General features: G+C 39.1%; 1 protein-coding gene across 10 annotated transcripts in view; it reads left to right on the plus strand.

The window, feature by feature from the left end:
- Nucleotides 1-13,672, plus strand: part of cnksr2a (connector enhancer of kinase suppressor of Ras 2a) — a 763,738-nt gene that overhangs the window by 633,274 nt on the left and 116,792 nt on the right. For 5 of the 10 annotated variants that reach the window (XM_039745565.1, XM_039745561.1, XM_039745562.1 and 2 more), the window contains 2 exons: nucleotides 1,206-1,399; nucleotides 9,727-10,011. In XM_039745565.1, the coding sequence (XP_039601499.1) occupies nucleotides 1,206-1,399; nucleotides 9,727-9,942 (410 nt within the window). In that variant the 3' untranslated portion in view covers nucleotides 9,943-10,011. Of the gene's footprint in view, nucleotides 1-1,205; nucleotides 1,400-9,726; nucleotides 10,013-13,672 lie in introns of those variants that run through there. The other 5 variants (XM_039745563.1, XM_039745566.1, XM_039745568.1 and 2 more) reach the window with 3 other exon arrangements.

Below are 13,672 nucleotides of genomic sequence, written 5' to 3' on the forward strand. Positions count from 1 at the left end.
CGCTAGTTTAAGGCACATCCCCCAAATCCTGTCGCAAAATTCAAAGAGACCCATTCCTTGGGTTGTAAACATGAATGCTTCTCACTAATATTATATTGCTTTGCCTAAATTACAAATAAAGACATACAAAATATTTATCAAGTTATACAGGTATGCAAAATCTCACATCACAACAGCCGTGCATTTGCTTTTATTGTAACATACATGCTAAGTACTTACCTTCTTTGCCCACTCTGTGGTCTGCACTTACATAATTCCTGTCCTCTTGAATCCATTTCTGGATACATGTCTCTTTTTCATTTTTAATTTTACGTTTAACTTACCTCAAGTGGCAAGAGAGTTGAGCTGGTCTACCAATGGTATGGCTTGTGCGCGCCTCTCACAGCATTTAACTAACTTGTACTGGGAATCCATTTTCACATTAGGAGTGTTGGTTGGTCAAATACAAGAAAAAAATAACACAAATATACAAATTGAAATGACTGTTCTCAAGGTAAATTTGAAACATCAAACTAATCCATAATTGATTTTAAACTTTCGAAAATGTGTACATCACGCTGTATTTGAGATAGTACAACCTAAATTGAGCTTTCCTAACATATTTCCTTAAGGATTGAGTGGGCCTCTTAGTAAGTAAGAATCTTGCATTTTAATTTAATTTAATTTTAATGGAGGAAAATTGTATTTCTGTTCACAAAGCCATAGTAAAATGAAGTCTTATACAGTATATAAAAAAGTATAAAATTGGCAGAATTTCTTGCATTGGCAAAAAATTCAGACAGTACACTTAAATAAATGTATATATGCATAAATGTACAAAGTTAGCATTAGAAAAGATAGAAATGTGCATTTTAAAATGATTTTTGTGGCGAAAAGTTAAGCAAAATGACACCTTGTATTGGCTATCTAAAAAGATTACAATATCCAAGCTTTCAAAGCAACTCAGGCCCCTTCTTCAGGCAAGAATAGATTTCTTAATGTAATCTAAAGTTGCAAGGCCCGAGTATAATTTTCTTGCAGACATTAATTAGAGCAAATTCCACTTGTATGCCAAATGCTTTGCTGCATGGCTTTTTAATCAGAGAGAATAAATAATATTTGTGACATGTTTTAGGTTTGCAAATGTGCCTGACACAAACAGTACATTTCCAAATTCATTGTTTCACCTGGCAGCCCCTGTGACTGTGTGTTTCGGTGTCTTTCAGGTGATGAAGAAGATCTGCCTACTGACTCCCTCCAAGATCTGTACAGAGCCTTAGAGCGGGCAAGCTTGTCACCTATGGGTGAGCAGCGACTTTCTACCAAAATGGAATACAAGAAGTCCTTTGTCAAAAGGTGCAATGACCCTGTGATCAATGAAAGGCTACATCGACTTCGAATTCTGAAAAGCACTTTAAAGGTAGGCAAGATGGCATAAATGTGCTTAGCAATTAAGTGTTGTGCTAGCCAGTTACTCATCTTTCTTGATGCTCATTGGGGAGTTTGATATTTTACCAGTCAGAGTGAAAAGATTAATCAATGTACATGAATACTGTATGCTTGCCATAACTGGCAGTCGTAACATTAGCAAGAGGCATAGCGGCACGAAAGTCTCGCTTTGCATTTGATTTCTTAAAACTGGGTACGGCTTCAATTCCTTATGGAACAAACACCAAGACAAATAACCATTTAATCTGCAGACAGACCGTATCACGGGAAGTATGGCTAGAAAACAACCTTCCAGAGACTTGGCACGTATATAATAGAAGCTGTACGTGTACATTATATATTATTATTTTTTTTGTTTCTGTATGCTGTCAGCAAATGAATGAGAGTTGTGTCACAGCAATCATGGAGAGCATGAAAAGACTACCATTTCAGAGCGATTGTGCCTTTTACAAGGACTTTACTGCATGTATCACCCCAAAACATGGAGGAAAGGCTGGCCAGTTCGGCCCTCTGCTCCCGCGGCCGACTTATGATTTAAAGTCTTTCTCTGCTGCTGCATTTTGTGGCATAAAAGTCACTTTCCACAATTGCTTTTTATGGGTGAATCTGGCTGGTAAAAATATCATGGCTGTTTTAAATGGCCTTTTCATTCACTTGAAAAAAGTTGTAGCTACTAACTGGTGTCAGCTTCCCCTAGCTGTGGCAATGAGCAGTTGTGCTGTCTATAGACACTTGGCCTGTGCTTTCATGTTTTAACGTTCTGTAGCTGTGCTGGTGTGCTTTGGACAGATGTTTTGTTGTGCATACTCTTAATATGCTTTGGTCAGGTTTTGGCTGTGCAATTTTACTTTGGCCAGATATGGCTGTGCTTTTGTGCTTTGGCCACGGTTTGTTTTATGTCTGTTCTCTTTCCTGTTTTAATGCAGTTTCCTTTCAGTACTTCAACTCTACTGTTCCTAACTCTAGTCTTGAGCTTTTCTGTGTTCTCTAGAGAAATTTGCAGCTGTGTTACATCTTGCCTAAAGAAGGGGCCTGAGTTGCCTCGAAAGCTTGCATATTGTAATCTTTTTAGCTAGCCAATAAAAGGTGTCATTTTGTTTGACTTCTAACTACATCCATATTGGCTAACATAGTACAACACCCTAGTCCTACAGAAAAATGACAGAAAATTCACATTTTGAGCACATGACTATAAAGTTATGCCATGTGTTGAATTATAGGCATGTATGCAAAAGTATTTAAAATTGCCATATCAGCAGACAGATTGCCAATAAATACACCACTTTATTGTGGACTCTTGCTGGATAAAGAAAAACCAAGAGGACTTTAATAATTTATTTTAATAATTAAGGTAAAAAGGTCAAGAGTGGTGATGGTTAACTCCACTGAATCTTCTTTGAGTTCAGCTAAATCATGGAAAGATTTGAGTTTGAACTCTGCAGTATATATTAAAGTCATTTAAGTGTTCAGCAGGGTTAAGGAAACATCTGCCAACTATGCCGCACCAATTACTGTGGCCAGAAATGTGACTTGAACTGTGAGATAAAATTAATAGAATGAAATATCAGAGCTGTAGCATTTCTTGCAGACAATGACAACAGGAGCAGGAAGCATGAATCTAGTAAGACTTGCCCCGTCACAAGCCCAGTGCACATAAGAGTTACAGAAAACTAGCGGTAGAGCAATAGAGGAGGACAGACCAGGGACCCACTTAGTCCCCAGACTCAGCAGTTGGGGGCTGGAAGTCTCACAGACTGGCCCCATTTGCAGCACTGAAAGCCCACTCATACTGTAAGCTGGACAACAGAGCATTTCCAGTGCATACTGTCTAAGGTTGCGGCTTCATCCAGGCTTGCGACCCAGAACTCCATGGGGTCATTAGTGTGCATAGAATCATATGTATCAATGCACCCCACTAAACATGTGTTCCAGACGCTGGCAGTGACTACCGCAGTTGTCACCTTCTGAATGAATGCATCACTGAGGCTGGAAAAAGTCTCCTCACACTTTCGGCAGATTTCTCTGATGGACATATGGAGATGTGGGAGAAGCAAGTCGGGTAGGTGTAGGCCTCAGCCAGGTTGTTGATAAGGTCAGAACAGATTGATTGGCTGCTACATCTCTGTAACGTCACCCTGGCCTTGCAAAGCTTCATGGGTTGCTGGTTAAAGAATTTTTGACTGAAATGGTCAGCGGTAAGCCCAACAAATTCAATGAAAAAAATTCTTTCTTGAATTTCAGAGATCAGTAATACTCAGGAGATGATGGTCTTTCAATAGGAGTAGAGAAGACAATAGGTTAGCCAAATATTAGGAAGTTGTCAGAGCATGGGGGTCTTTGAAACCAAAACACCAAAATTGTATATGCAAAAAAAAAATGTAGTCAAGAAAGGAGAGGTCCTGAAACACTGAGTGAAGAATCATTTCCTTAACTAAACAATCATCCTCAAGTTGCACTTTTTGTTGTATTTAACCCAAAAGTAGGAGATGGCAATCAGTGCAATGGCCACTTACAAGATGTTGATGTCCATGAACAAACCACACCAAATGGCAGCAGTCATTAGAGACATCAACCACAAAATAGCAACACCATCATAACAATACAAACAAAAACAGAAGCCACCTAACATGTCATTATCAGTAACAGAGTGTAAGAACAAATGACGACCAAACATGATCAGAGTGTAAAAGGATTTTCCCCAGTTCATAGAGTACTGGCCCTCTTCAACTGGTGTTAAACCTAAAAATGGACAAAACTGCCCCACATGTAAACATTTTCCAAGTTTACGTTAAATTCATAAATTAGAAGTAGATTAAAGTGGTGTCAAATTGCATCTGACAGGCAAACTAAATACTGTTGGTTGAAATTCATATTCGATTTATTGGGATAGAAAGCTTGACAGCATGGAGACATGTCATTACAAATATAATGATCATCTTGTTTTTTTATATAATGTATTTATTATTTTTACCTTTCTAATGTGTAGAAGATCTCATTTGAAAGAGATAAAGAATTGTAAGGTCATAAATGGGGAAAGCGTGACAGTGCAGCATAAAGAAGTGATGATGGACTGGGAGATCAAAATCAGCAGGAGAATAAGACCCAAGCAAGCAGCACCAAGGATAAAGTGGTGGAGATTAAAAGAGGAAGAGCTTAAGTTTAGGGAGAGAGTTTGAAATGAAGTGCAGTCATTTAAATCTTATTTGTTTTGCATTTCATATAATGTTCGATTTGTTGTCTTGCAGACAAACAATGAAATACTGCAGCGTTTCTCAACCTTTAAGTATATGCGACCCGAGTTTTCATAACAGTTTTAATCGCGCCCCCCCTAACATTTTTTTGAAATGTAGATGCATATTTTATTATACCTACTTAACTTTTATCGACATTTATCTAACTCTATATTTATTGTTCTAGTATGAGAATGTAGTTTAAGTTAATTTGTTTTGGTTTCAACAGATTTTTTTTCATACTTTTGATTCTTGATCTTCACGCCCCCCTTTTTGTTACTTCGCGCCCCCCTAGAGGGGCCCGCCCCACAGGTTGAGAACCACTGAGTTACTGAATATTGCCTGTATGAAAATGTGCTACAGTGAAACCTTGGATTGCGAGTAATTTGGTCTTTGAATGTTTTGCAAGACAAGCTAAAATTTGTGATAAATTTTAACTTGATAAATGAGTGAGGTCTTGCAATACGAGTAGTACGTATACACTTTGTCCGCCGAGTGTCACTTGGGGATTGTGGGTAATCGTCTCCCATGCTTGTTCTTAGTCGGTGGGCCTCACTCATATAGTCAACATCCGTATGAGCATATACTGTTTACTATAGCATTGTGACCAGGTGCGTGTGTGTTGTAACATGTGAGTCCCTGTCTTACACCCCAAAACACGAGGCTGAATCTCAGTACTTTAGCAAAACCATCTTTATTCAGCATGAAACAGGAACAGCACGGTTATTAATTGTAGCGGCATCTACCGCTCTCCTATACAGAGACACAGCAATCAGGCAGGGTCGTGACCAGGTTAGTGGCCAAGTAATACTGTGCTCTTGCATTTATAATGTTCCTTGCATCACCCATTGACGGCAGGCGCTTATAGCTTGACCACGATTTTTTCTGATTCACTTTTACGGTGAACTGCTACAGCTCTGGGAGGCTGCGGTTGCTTACTTCAGGACACTCTTCCGCTTGTTGTCCCATTGGGGGGGAATCCCAAAAGAGTTTAGAAATCTTACAGTGCGTAAAGCATTTTTTTTAATTTTGTGTCCAAGTGTAGTGACTCTTCAGGTAAAAGCAACTGTCATTGGATAAGTTTCCTTGTTAAAGTCATAAAATAAGAAAAGGATTCCAGTGAGCCAACAAATAGCAGTGATTCTGTTAGTTAGAGTGAAGATTTTGTAGTAATCATTTTTATATAAATATTTGTGGGTTGTGAAACAAATTATCTGAGTTTCCATTAATTCTTATGGGGAAGTTCGCTTTGATATACGAGTGCTTAGGATTACAAGCATATTTCTGGAACGAATTATGCTCACAAACCGAGGTTCCACTGTATATAACTAAATGTTGTTCTTGTATTTGAGAGCGTGGAGGAATGGTGGGAGAAGAATCGCAACGTTGTATTAAGAGCAGGGGAAGAGGTGTTCTTCTAGTGATTCTTGCAGTGACATTTTGAATTAAATGAGTAGTTTGAGCAGCCAGAGAACACCGCATTGCAGTAGTCAATCTTTCTAGAAATAAATGCATGAATTCATTTCTCAGTTTCATGCATTTTTAGAGAATGTCTTCATTTTCCAATTTTCAGATGCAAAAAATGTGTTTCGGATTGTTTTGAAAGTGTGTATTTTAAGTGACATACTATTGTCAAAGCTATTTATTACTCATTTTGAGCAAATCATACGCAGAAAACAAATAAAAAAACAGTTTGGTTCCGGTGTTGAACATTAATTACGTCTCTAAGTAAGACACCAGAAGTAAACACTATGGTTTCCTGAATTTATGTATTAGAAAGTAAGCCAATCAAAACCAAATCATGTATCCAGCTAGGAACACCTGGAAAGTCACTCCCCAGAGTGAAGAGGTTAGTCTCTGTTGATCATGCCAGCACATTCCAGATGCCTGGAGCTTCTACAACAGAATGCAGTACAAAATATATGGAAATGAGAGTATTTCTGAAACACCAACGTTCAAAAATGAAATATGTTGTTGTTGTTATTTATTACCATCTTACAGAGAGAGCAAGAGCTGCTCCTGCCTACAGGCCTGTACTTGGATGCACCATACTAAAAAGACTCAAGCTATGGGTCCTCTCCGAGCTCATTGTTTGTAGCTTATTAGTTATTTTTTGTAGGCCATTAAGCACGCTTCTGTAATTATTACAGTTAAAATCTAGCTTTACAGCTTGAAAATCATTCTGTTGACTTGGTATCTTTCAATTCTAATAATTAAGCATCGATGAATTAAAATAAGGCACACTTACTGACAATCAGTTTATAAATGGATATCACCTTTAAAAGTGAAGAAACCTTCCATTTGTTTCCGGTTGCTTTGTCTTGTCGGATCCTATGGTGACCGTGTTTTTCTACTTTATGCTCATTATCTTGTAGACCTTAATGAAATGTCTAAAATCTCATGCACTTACTCTATGATCAGACACTTTAGCACTTCTCGCCCCTTCCCTTCTGCATTCGTAACCTCAGGCAGTTAGACAGAGTAAAAGAACAGGCAGGAGTTAAGTCACACATTTAATTATATATTATTGATAAAATGCCCAAAAATATTACGAAAGCAGAGTCCAGTAAGAATGCTGGTAAACCCTAAACCTTAAGTAGCAGTGCATCTTGTGTCCATAGGCAGCTCTCAGCTTATCTTCTGGCTAGCTTGCTTTGCTACCACATGGCCTTTGAATGGAGTACTGAAACAGGCCACATGCCTGTCTTAATATGGCTGCTGAGATAGAGTTGTCTTCATCATGGTTTTCTCTTCATTATTAACAATATAGATTATTTAAACAATGTTAACATTTAATCTGTATAATGTAATAAACATATTTTGCTGCATTTCCTCTTAAAATGATATTGTCATCATATGTAAGTACACGCTAAAGTGGCTCAGGTTGTGCAATATTATAACTGTATCCCACGTTTATTGTGAAGTAATTGTACTTATAAGTACAAACAGTTCTATAAGGAGCACTTGATGGACTGATTGAGTGCATTTATAGTTCTTGTGATGAAACTGTTTCTGAGCCGCGAGGTCAGTACAGGAAAGGCTCTGAAGAGTTGGCCGTATGAGAGCAGTTCGAATAGACAGCTTGGCTGAGGCAGCGTGTGCTAGTTGCTGTATACCGATAATTCTCTTTCCGATCAGCTGCTGTAGAGCTGTGATTCCACAGTCAAATACACTGATATAAATACTCCAAGTGGTGCAGTGAGAGTAATATAGAAAAAGGTGATCTGCTGTGGCAACCCCTAACAGGAGCAGCTGAAAGAAGAAGAAGAAGCAGAAGGTGCAGTGAGAGTAACAACACTAAAGCAACTATGGTATTTGGAATAGTTTGGCCATTCTGTGGACCATTATATTGTTACAGGTTAATTACAATCAGTTGCCTTAAATTTATAAACAATATACGGTTAATTTCAGTGTATATGATAAAGCCGGGCAACACGGTGGCGCAGTGGTAGCGCTGCTGCCTCGCAGTTAGAAGATCCGGGTTCGCTTCCCGGGTCCTCCCTGCGTGGAGTTTGCATGTTCTCCCTGTGTCTGCGTGGGTTTCCTCCGGGCGCTCCGGTTTCCTCCCACAGTCCAAAGACATGCCGGTTAGGTGGATTGGCGATTCTAAATTGGCCCTAGTGTGGGTGTGTTTGTGTGTGTCCTGAAGTGGGTTGGCACCCTGCCCAGGATTTGTTCCTGCCTTGTGCCCTGTGTTGGCTGGGATGGCTCCAGCAGACCCCTGTGACCCTGTGTTCGGTTTCAGTGGGTTGGAAAATGGATGGATGGTTGATAAAGCCGCGTCAGGGATGTGGCTCTAAAAAAGAAAGGGAAACCACACTGGAACAAAAGCACTGCTTTGATGCTGGGTGCTGCCAGTTTGCAAAACCAAGCGGAGAACTTGCGTACGCCAGGGATTGAGCTAGCCAAAGTTAGTTTTTATACATCGCGATGTGAGAATGGAAAAGGGCGTACGCAACATTTTTGTGCATACGCACCATTTATACATGAGGCCCCTGGTCTGTAAAGGCAGGAAACGAGAGAGAATAACATCATACAGCACCATCCCCTGGAGCGGCGGAGAATTAGCATCACCTGAGCCCTCTGCACTGTCTCCTATACACACTTGTGTGACAACACATTAATTTTGCATGCATCTGCCTGTCATTTAGTATTTAAAGATCACTAGTGAAAAAAATAGAGTTATTCCTGTCATGTGCAGGCATATGTTCTGGTAGTATGATCCGCATTTTGCCAATAACGATGACAATTTGGGCGATCTCAAACCTAAAGATACATCACAGATAGAAAAGAAGCTTCAATCTCCTCTGTAGGAATCAAGGAAAACAGGAAAAAAGTGCGGTGCACGGTGATGGGAACGACAGACATACAGTAAATAGAATTGCCTTGGCTGGCGTGCAAGTAAACACAGAAGTGTGAATGAGGATTTAGGAATCAATATTCTTTGCTTTTGACCCCCAAAAAACATTTCTAACTTAAAAAAAGTCTTCAATGAGTTTTACGTTTTATAATTGCAGTATCACGGAGGCAACAAATTGTAGTGTCAGTGCTGCAAAGCTGTGTGCATATTGACCCTTGCCTGTATCTTTCATCACTAGCTTTGTGATTTGTTTTTTTTGGTCTCTCTTGGTTTTTAACTCCAGCATGTGTCCCAGTTCAGACTTTGCTTGTTCCTTCTCCTAGTCGTTTTCCTCTAAATCACTCACAAGCCACCTACCTTTTGCCGAATTGTCTTCAACAGTTTTTACAAACAACAACAGATTTGAAATAGACAGGGCTTCAGAAGTCAAAATCAGTAGGCAGAGCAGAATCATTTTCTACAGTCCTATCAGGACGGCTCCTTCATTTGGAGAAATGTAGTGGCATTTCAGTCAGAGCAGTTAAAATCGAAATCTCTTTAAATTTATTGATTTAAAGAGATGGCTAATAAATAAGCTATTTTTTCCTGATCGCACTTCAGGATGAACTTCAGAAACATATAAACTATCCATCATTACATGGTGCAGAAGAACAGGGAGGGTCCTGCCGGGTGCTCCTTTAACTTTGGTGTTGTCTCTTTCTGTTTTAGGCTAGAGAGGGAGAAATAGCCATCATAGACAAGCTGCTGGACAATCCCAAGTTGACCTCCTCAGAATTTCAGGAATGGAAACATATGTACCTTGAGCTTTTTATAGACATTTGTGAGAACAACGCTCCTACAGACACTGCGGATGACTCATCCGAAATAACTTCCCACGCATCCTCCCTGACCCACACGCATTCTTTTATTGAAACACATGTTTAGGAAAAATGTTACTTCTTTTAGCAAATACATGGCTACCTTCCACAGAAGTCTAGACAATATATACAGTGCATTAAAAAGGGTATATTATATTGTGATAAACAAATTTGTGTTCTGTGTCATTTGCTAAGCCTGTTGGTAAAATTATGGTACATGGTAGGCCATAGAGTATGTTGCTTATGTTGCCTTTCATTTGTATTTTTTTTTTCTTTTTCACCAGTTTTGTTCTTGTTTCTAAAAGAGTATTTCATAACACTGTTGCATCTGTTTTTCATATTTCAATAAAGTTGAGCTTATTGTGTTATGCTGAAACCTAAAGGGTATTTGATGTATAACATATCGCACATAGAGGGGGCTGGAACCCATGAGAGGTCAGTTCCATTAGCTTTCCATGAAGCTGACCTGTAGTAATGGTTTGTTTACTTTGGAAAATATTTCATTAATGTTTACAGTGAAGAAGTTGATGTATTTTTAATCAGTGTGCCAATAATATTTATGCTATTTATATCAAAAAAGACCGACGGCATCTGATTTATAGAAAAAAGTATCTGTCTGGATGTGTTTCTATTGAAATTGTAGCCTCTGCCAGTAATTCTGTGACCACCAAATGTCATCACAAAAGCAACAAGAGGATGCACAGTTGGCTGTTGTTCACTATGGCAATGCATTGTTTTGATGGCGACAGAAAAAGCACAGCGATATCTGAGCAGCACAGCAGGACCTCACGCAAAAAGCACTTGAACAACTGGACTAAACAGAGAAGAAATGTAGTTAATGTGATTTTACAGAAAAAAATTGCTGCAAGCTAATACAACATATTGAATTGAAGATTTATGATGTTATTGAATGTAATGCCTTCAACGGGACTACAGAGTACGCGTCATTTGGTGGGAAAGACAATTTTCACATCCTTCTACTCGTATCATCTCAGTTACTGCATGGTAGAGCAGCTTGTGTTGTGTTTCACAAAGACTCAGGACATTGCTCTGTCTGTTTCTCTTTGTATTTCTTTTTATAAAAAACAGAAAGAATCCATATATTCTCAAAGTGCAAAGCAATATTCTTGTTTCCTTTTATTATGTATTATGTTGCATTTTAATGGCATTTGTTGGTTGAAGTGCCCATGAACTGGACAGTTCTGGGCATTTTTAATATGTTGACTCCTCAAACACTCCTCAGTAGGCATAGTCATGTATACTGGAGGAGCGTTATTTGAGATACAGAATGTGACATTTCCTTGGCAATCATTTACTAAATGCATACATTAGATGCAAGAAATGAAAGGCATTCATGACAGAATATTCCTTATCTTGATATTATTAATCTGTATGAGGTTGGGAGCATGCATTGATACAGCGCATTGCTGCACCCATCTCATGACGCATCACCTTGGGATCCCAGATTAGGACCTGAGCGCAGCCGTGCAGCAGGTGACACCTCATCACCAATGGAGTGGAACCGTCTGAGGTTTTTTACGGTGGCTGGAGTGCCAATCCTGCCACCAACTCCCAGGTTTGCCCTGCATGTTGGAGAACCTGCTTGCAGAGGGCGGATTCAGGTTAACGTCAAACCCAGGACCCAGCATACTGCAAGTTAAGCTTATGTGCCAAATAAATAAATTACAGACCTCTTTAATAAAATAGTGGTCTTGTTTTAACGAATGACGTAATGTTATCATGTTAGGAATATACAGGGAGTGCAGAAATATTAGGCAAGTTGTATTTTTGAGGATTAATTTTAATATGGAACAAACACAGTGCTATCAGTCAATCCAAAATGTTAATAAACCTGAAACCTGAATGTTTCACAACGGAAATGTGAGTGTGAACATCATCAGGGAATACATATGTGCACAATTATTAGGCAACTATTAGTATGCAGATTTATTATGCAACTAAAGGAAAAATGAAAATTATCCCATCTCACTTGTTTATTTTCATCTGTTATAGTGAGAATAATAAACAAACACCTCAAAATTTACAAATAAACATCTCTGACATTTCAAAAAAAATCAATCAATCAATCAATGACCAATATAGCCACCCTTCTTTCCAATAACAGTCATAAGCCTTTCCATTCATGGAGTCTGTCAGTTTCTTGATCTGTTGACGATCAGCTTTTTGTGGAGCAGTGACTACAGCCTCCCAGACACTCTTCAGAGAGGTGTATTGTTTTTCTCCCCCGTAAATCTAGCGTTTAAGAAGTGCCCACAAGTTCTCGATAGGGTTTAGGTCAGATGAGGAAGGGGGGCCATGTCATTATTCCTTCATCTTTAAGGCCTTTACTGGCTGGCCACGCAGTGGAGAACTTCGATGCAAGTGATGGAGCATTGGCCTGCATAAAAATCATGGTCTTTTTCCTGTATCACTGTTTGAAGAAAGTGTCTTCGAAAAACTGGCAGTAGGTTTGGGAGTTGATTTTGAGTTCATCTTCAATGCAAAAGGTCCAACTAGCTCATCTTTAAAAATACCAGCTCATACCAGTACCCCACCTCCACGTTGGAGTGGAGCTCTGTGCCCATTACTGATCCACAGGTCCATCCATCTGGTCCATCAAGAGTCACTCTCATCTCATCGGTCCATAAAACCTTTGAAAAAAATCTGTCTTCAGATATTTCTTGGCCCAGTTTTGACGTTTCAACTTATGTTTCTTGTTCAGTGGTGGTTGGGTTTCAGCCCTCCTTACCTTGGCCATGTCTTTGAGCACTGAACACCTTGTACTTCTGGGCACTCCAGGTAGGTTGCAGCTCTGGAATATGAAAGTACTGGAGGATAATGGGTTCCTGGTAGCTTCACGTTTGATTCTTCTCAAATCTTTGGCAGCTAATTTGCGTCTTTTGTTCTCAACACGTTTCTTGCGACCCTGTTGACTATTTGCAACAAAATGTTTGATGGTTCTGTGATCACACACCAATATCTTAGCAATTCCAAAAGTGCTGCATCCCTCTGAAAGACTTTTTACAATTTTTGCCTTTTCAGAGTCAGTTAAATCTCTTTTTTGGCCCATTTTGCCCGAGGAAAACTAGCTGCCTAATAATTCTGCACACCTTGATATAGGGTGTTGATCTCCTTAGGCCACACCCTCCCTCATTACACAAATACACATCACCTGACGTGCTTAAATCCAATAAGCATTCAAGTTAATACAGCTTGGAGTTGGAATATACGCATTAAAAATGATGATATGGTCAAAATACTCAATTGCCTAATAATTGTGCACACAGTGTACAATTTGCAAGCACAAAGTGAAAAATGATGAATTAATTACAGATTTTCAATCTTGTAATGAATTCATTTTCTTGCTGACTTTTTACTGACAAACAGAACAGTGGAACTTTGAATGGCAATCCTGAATTGTGAACAAAATAATAAAAAACAAAATTAAAATGAAGTTGTGTGGTCCCTCTTAGCTCCAATTTAAAATGTAAACATGTTGGAATGAAACAGAACTTTGCTGATTACCAGAAGATACCTTTGAGTTTGTATTTTTACATGCAGATTGCACAACCCGTGGCTTTGGCAGAGCGAAGTTCATTCAGTCCCCTTGAGTGACTCCCCTGAACTATCTGGAGGCTCCAAGAAGTGTAATATGCAGTACACGCGCATATAAACACAAAAATCAACTACATACACTATATACACTACATATTGTACATATATATTGCAAACATTTATGCCGGCCTGTACCACAGAAAGAGATGTTGACTCACAATGTCCCAAAACAGCCATATTTA

This window comes from Polypterus senegalus, chromosome 2 (genome assembly GCF_016835505.1).
Source record: "Polypterus senegalus isolate Bchr_013 chromosome 2, ASM1683550v1, whole genome shotgun sequence".
In the NCBI taxonomy this organism is placed as follows: domain Eukaryota; kingdom Metazoa; phylum Chordata; class Cladistia; order Polypteriformes; family Polypteridae; genus Polypterus; species Polypterus senegalus.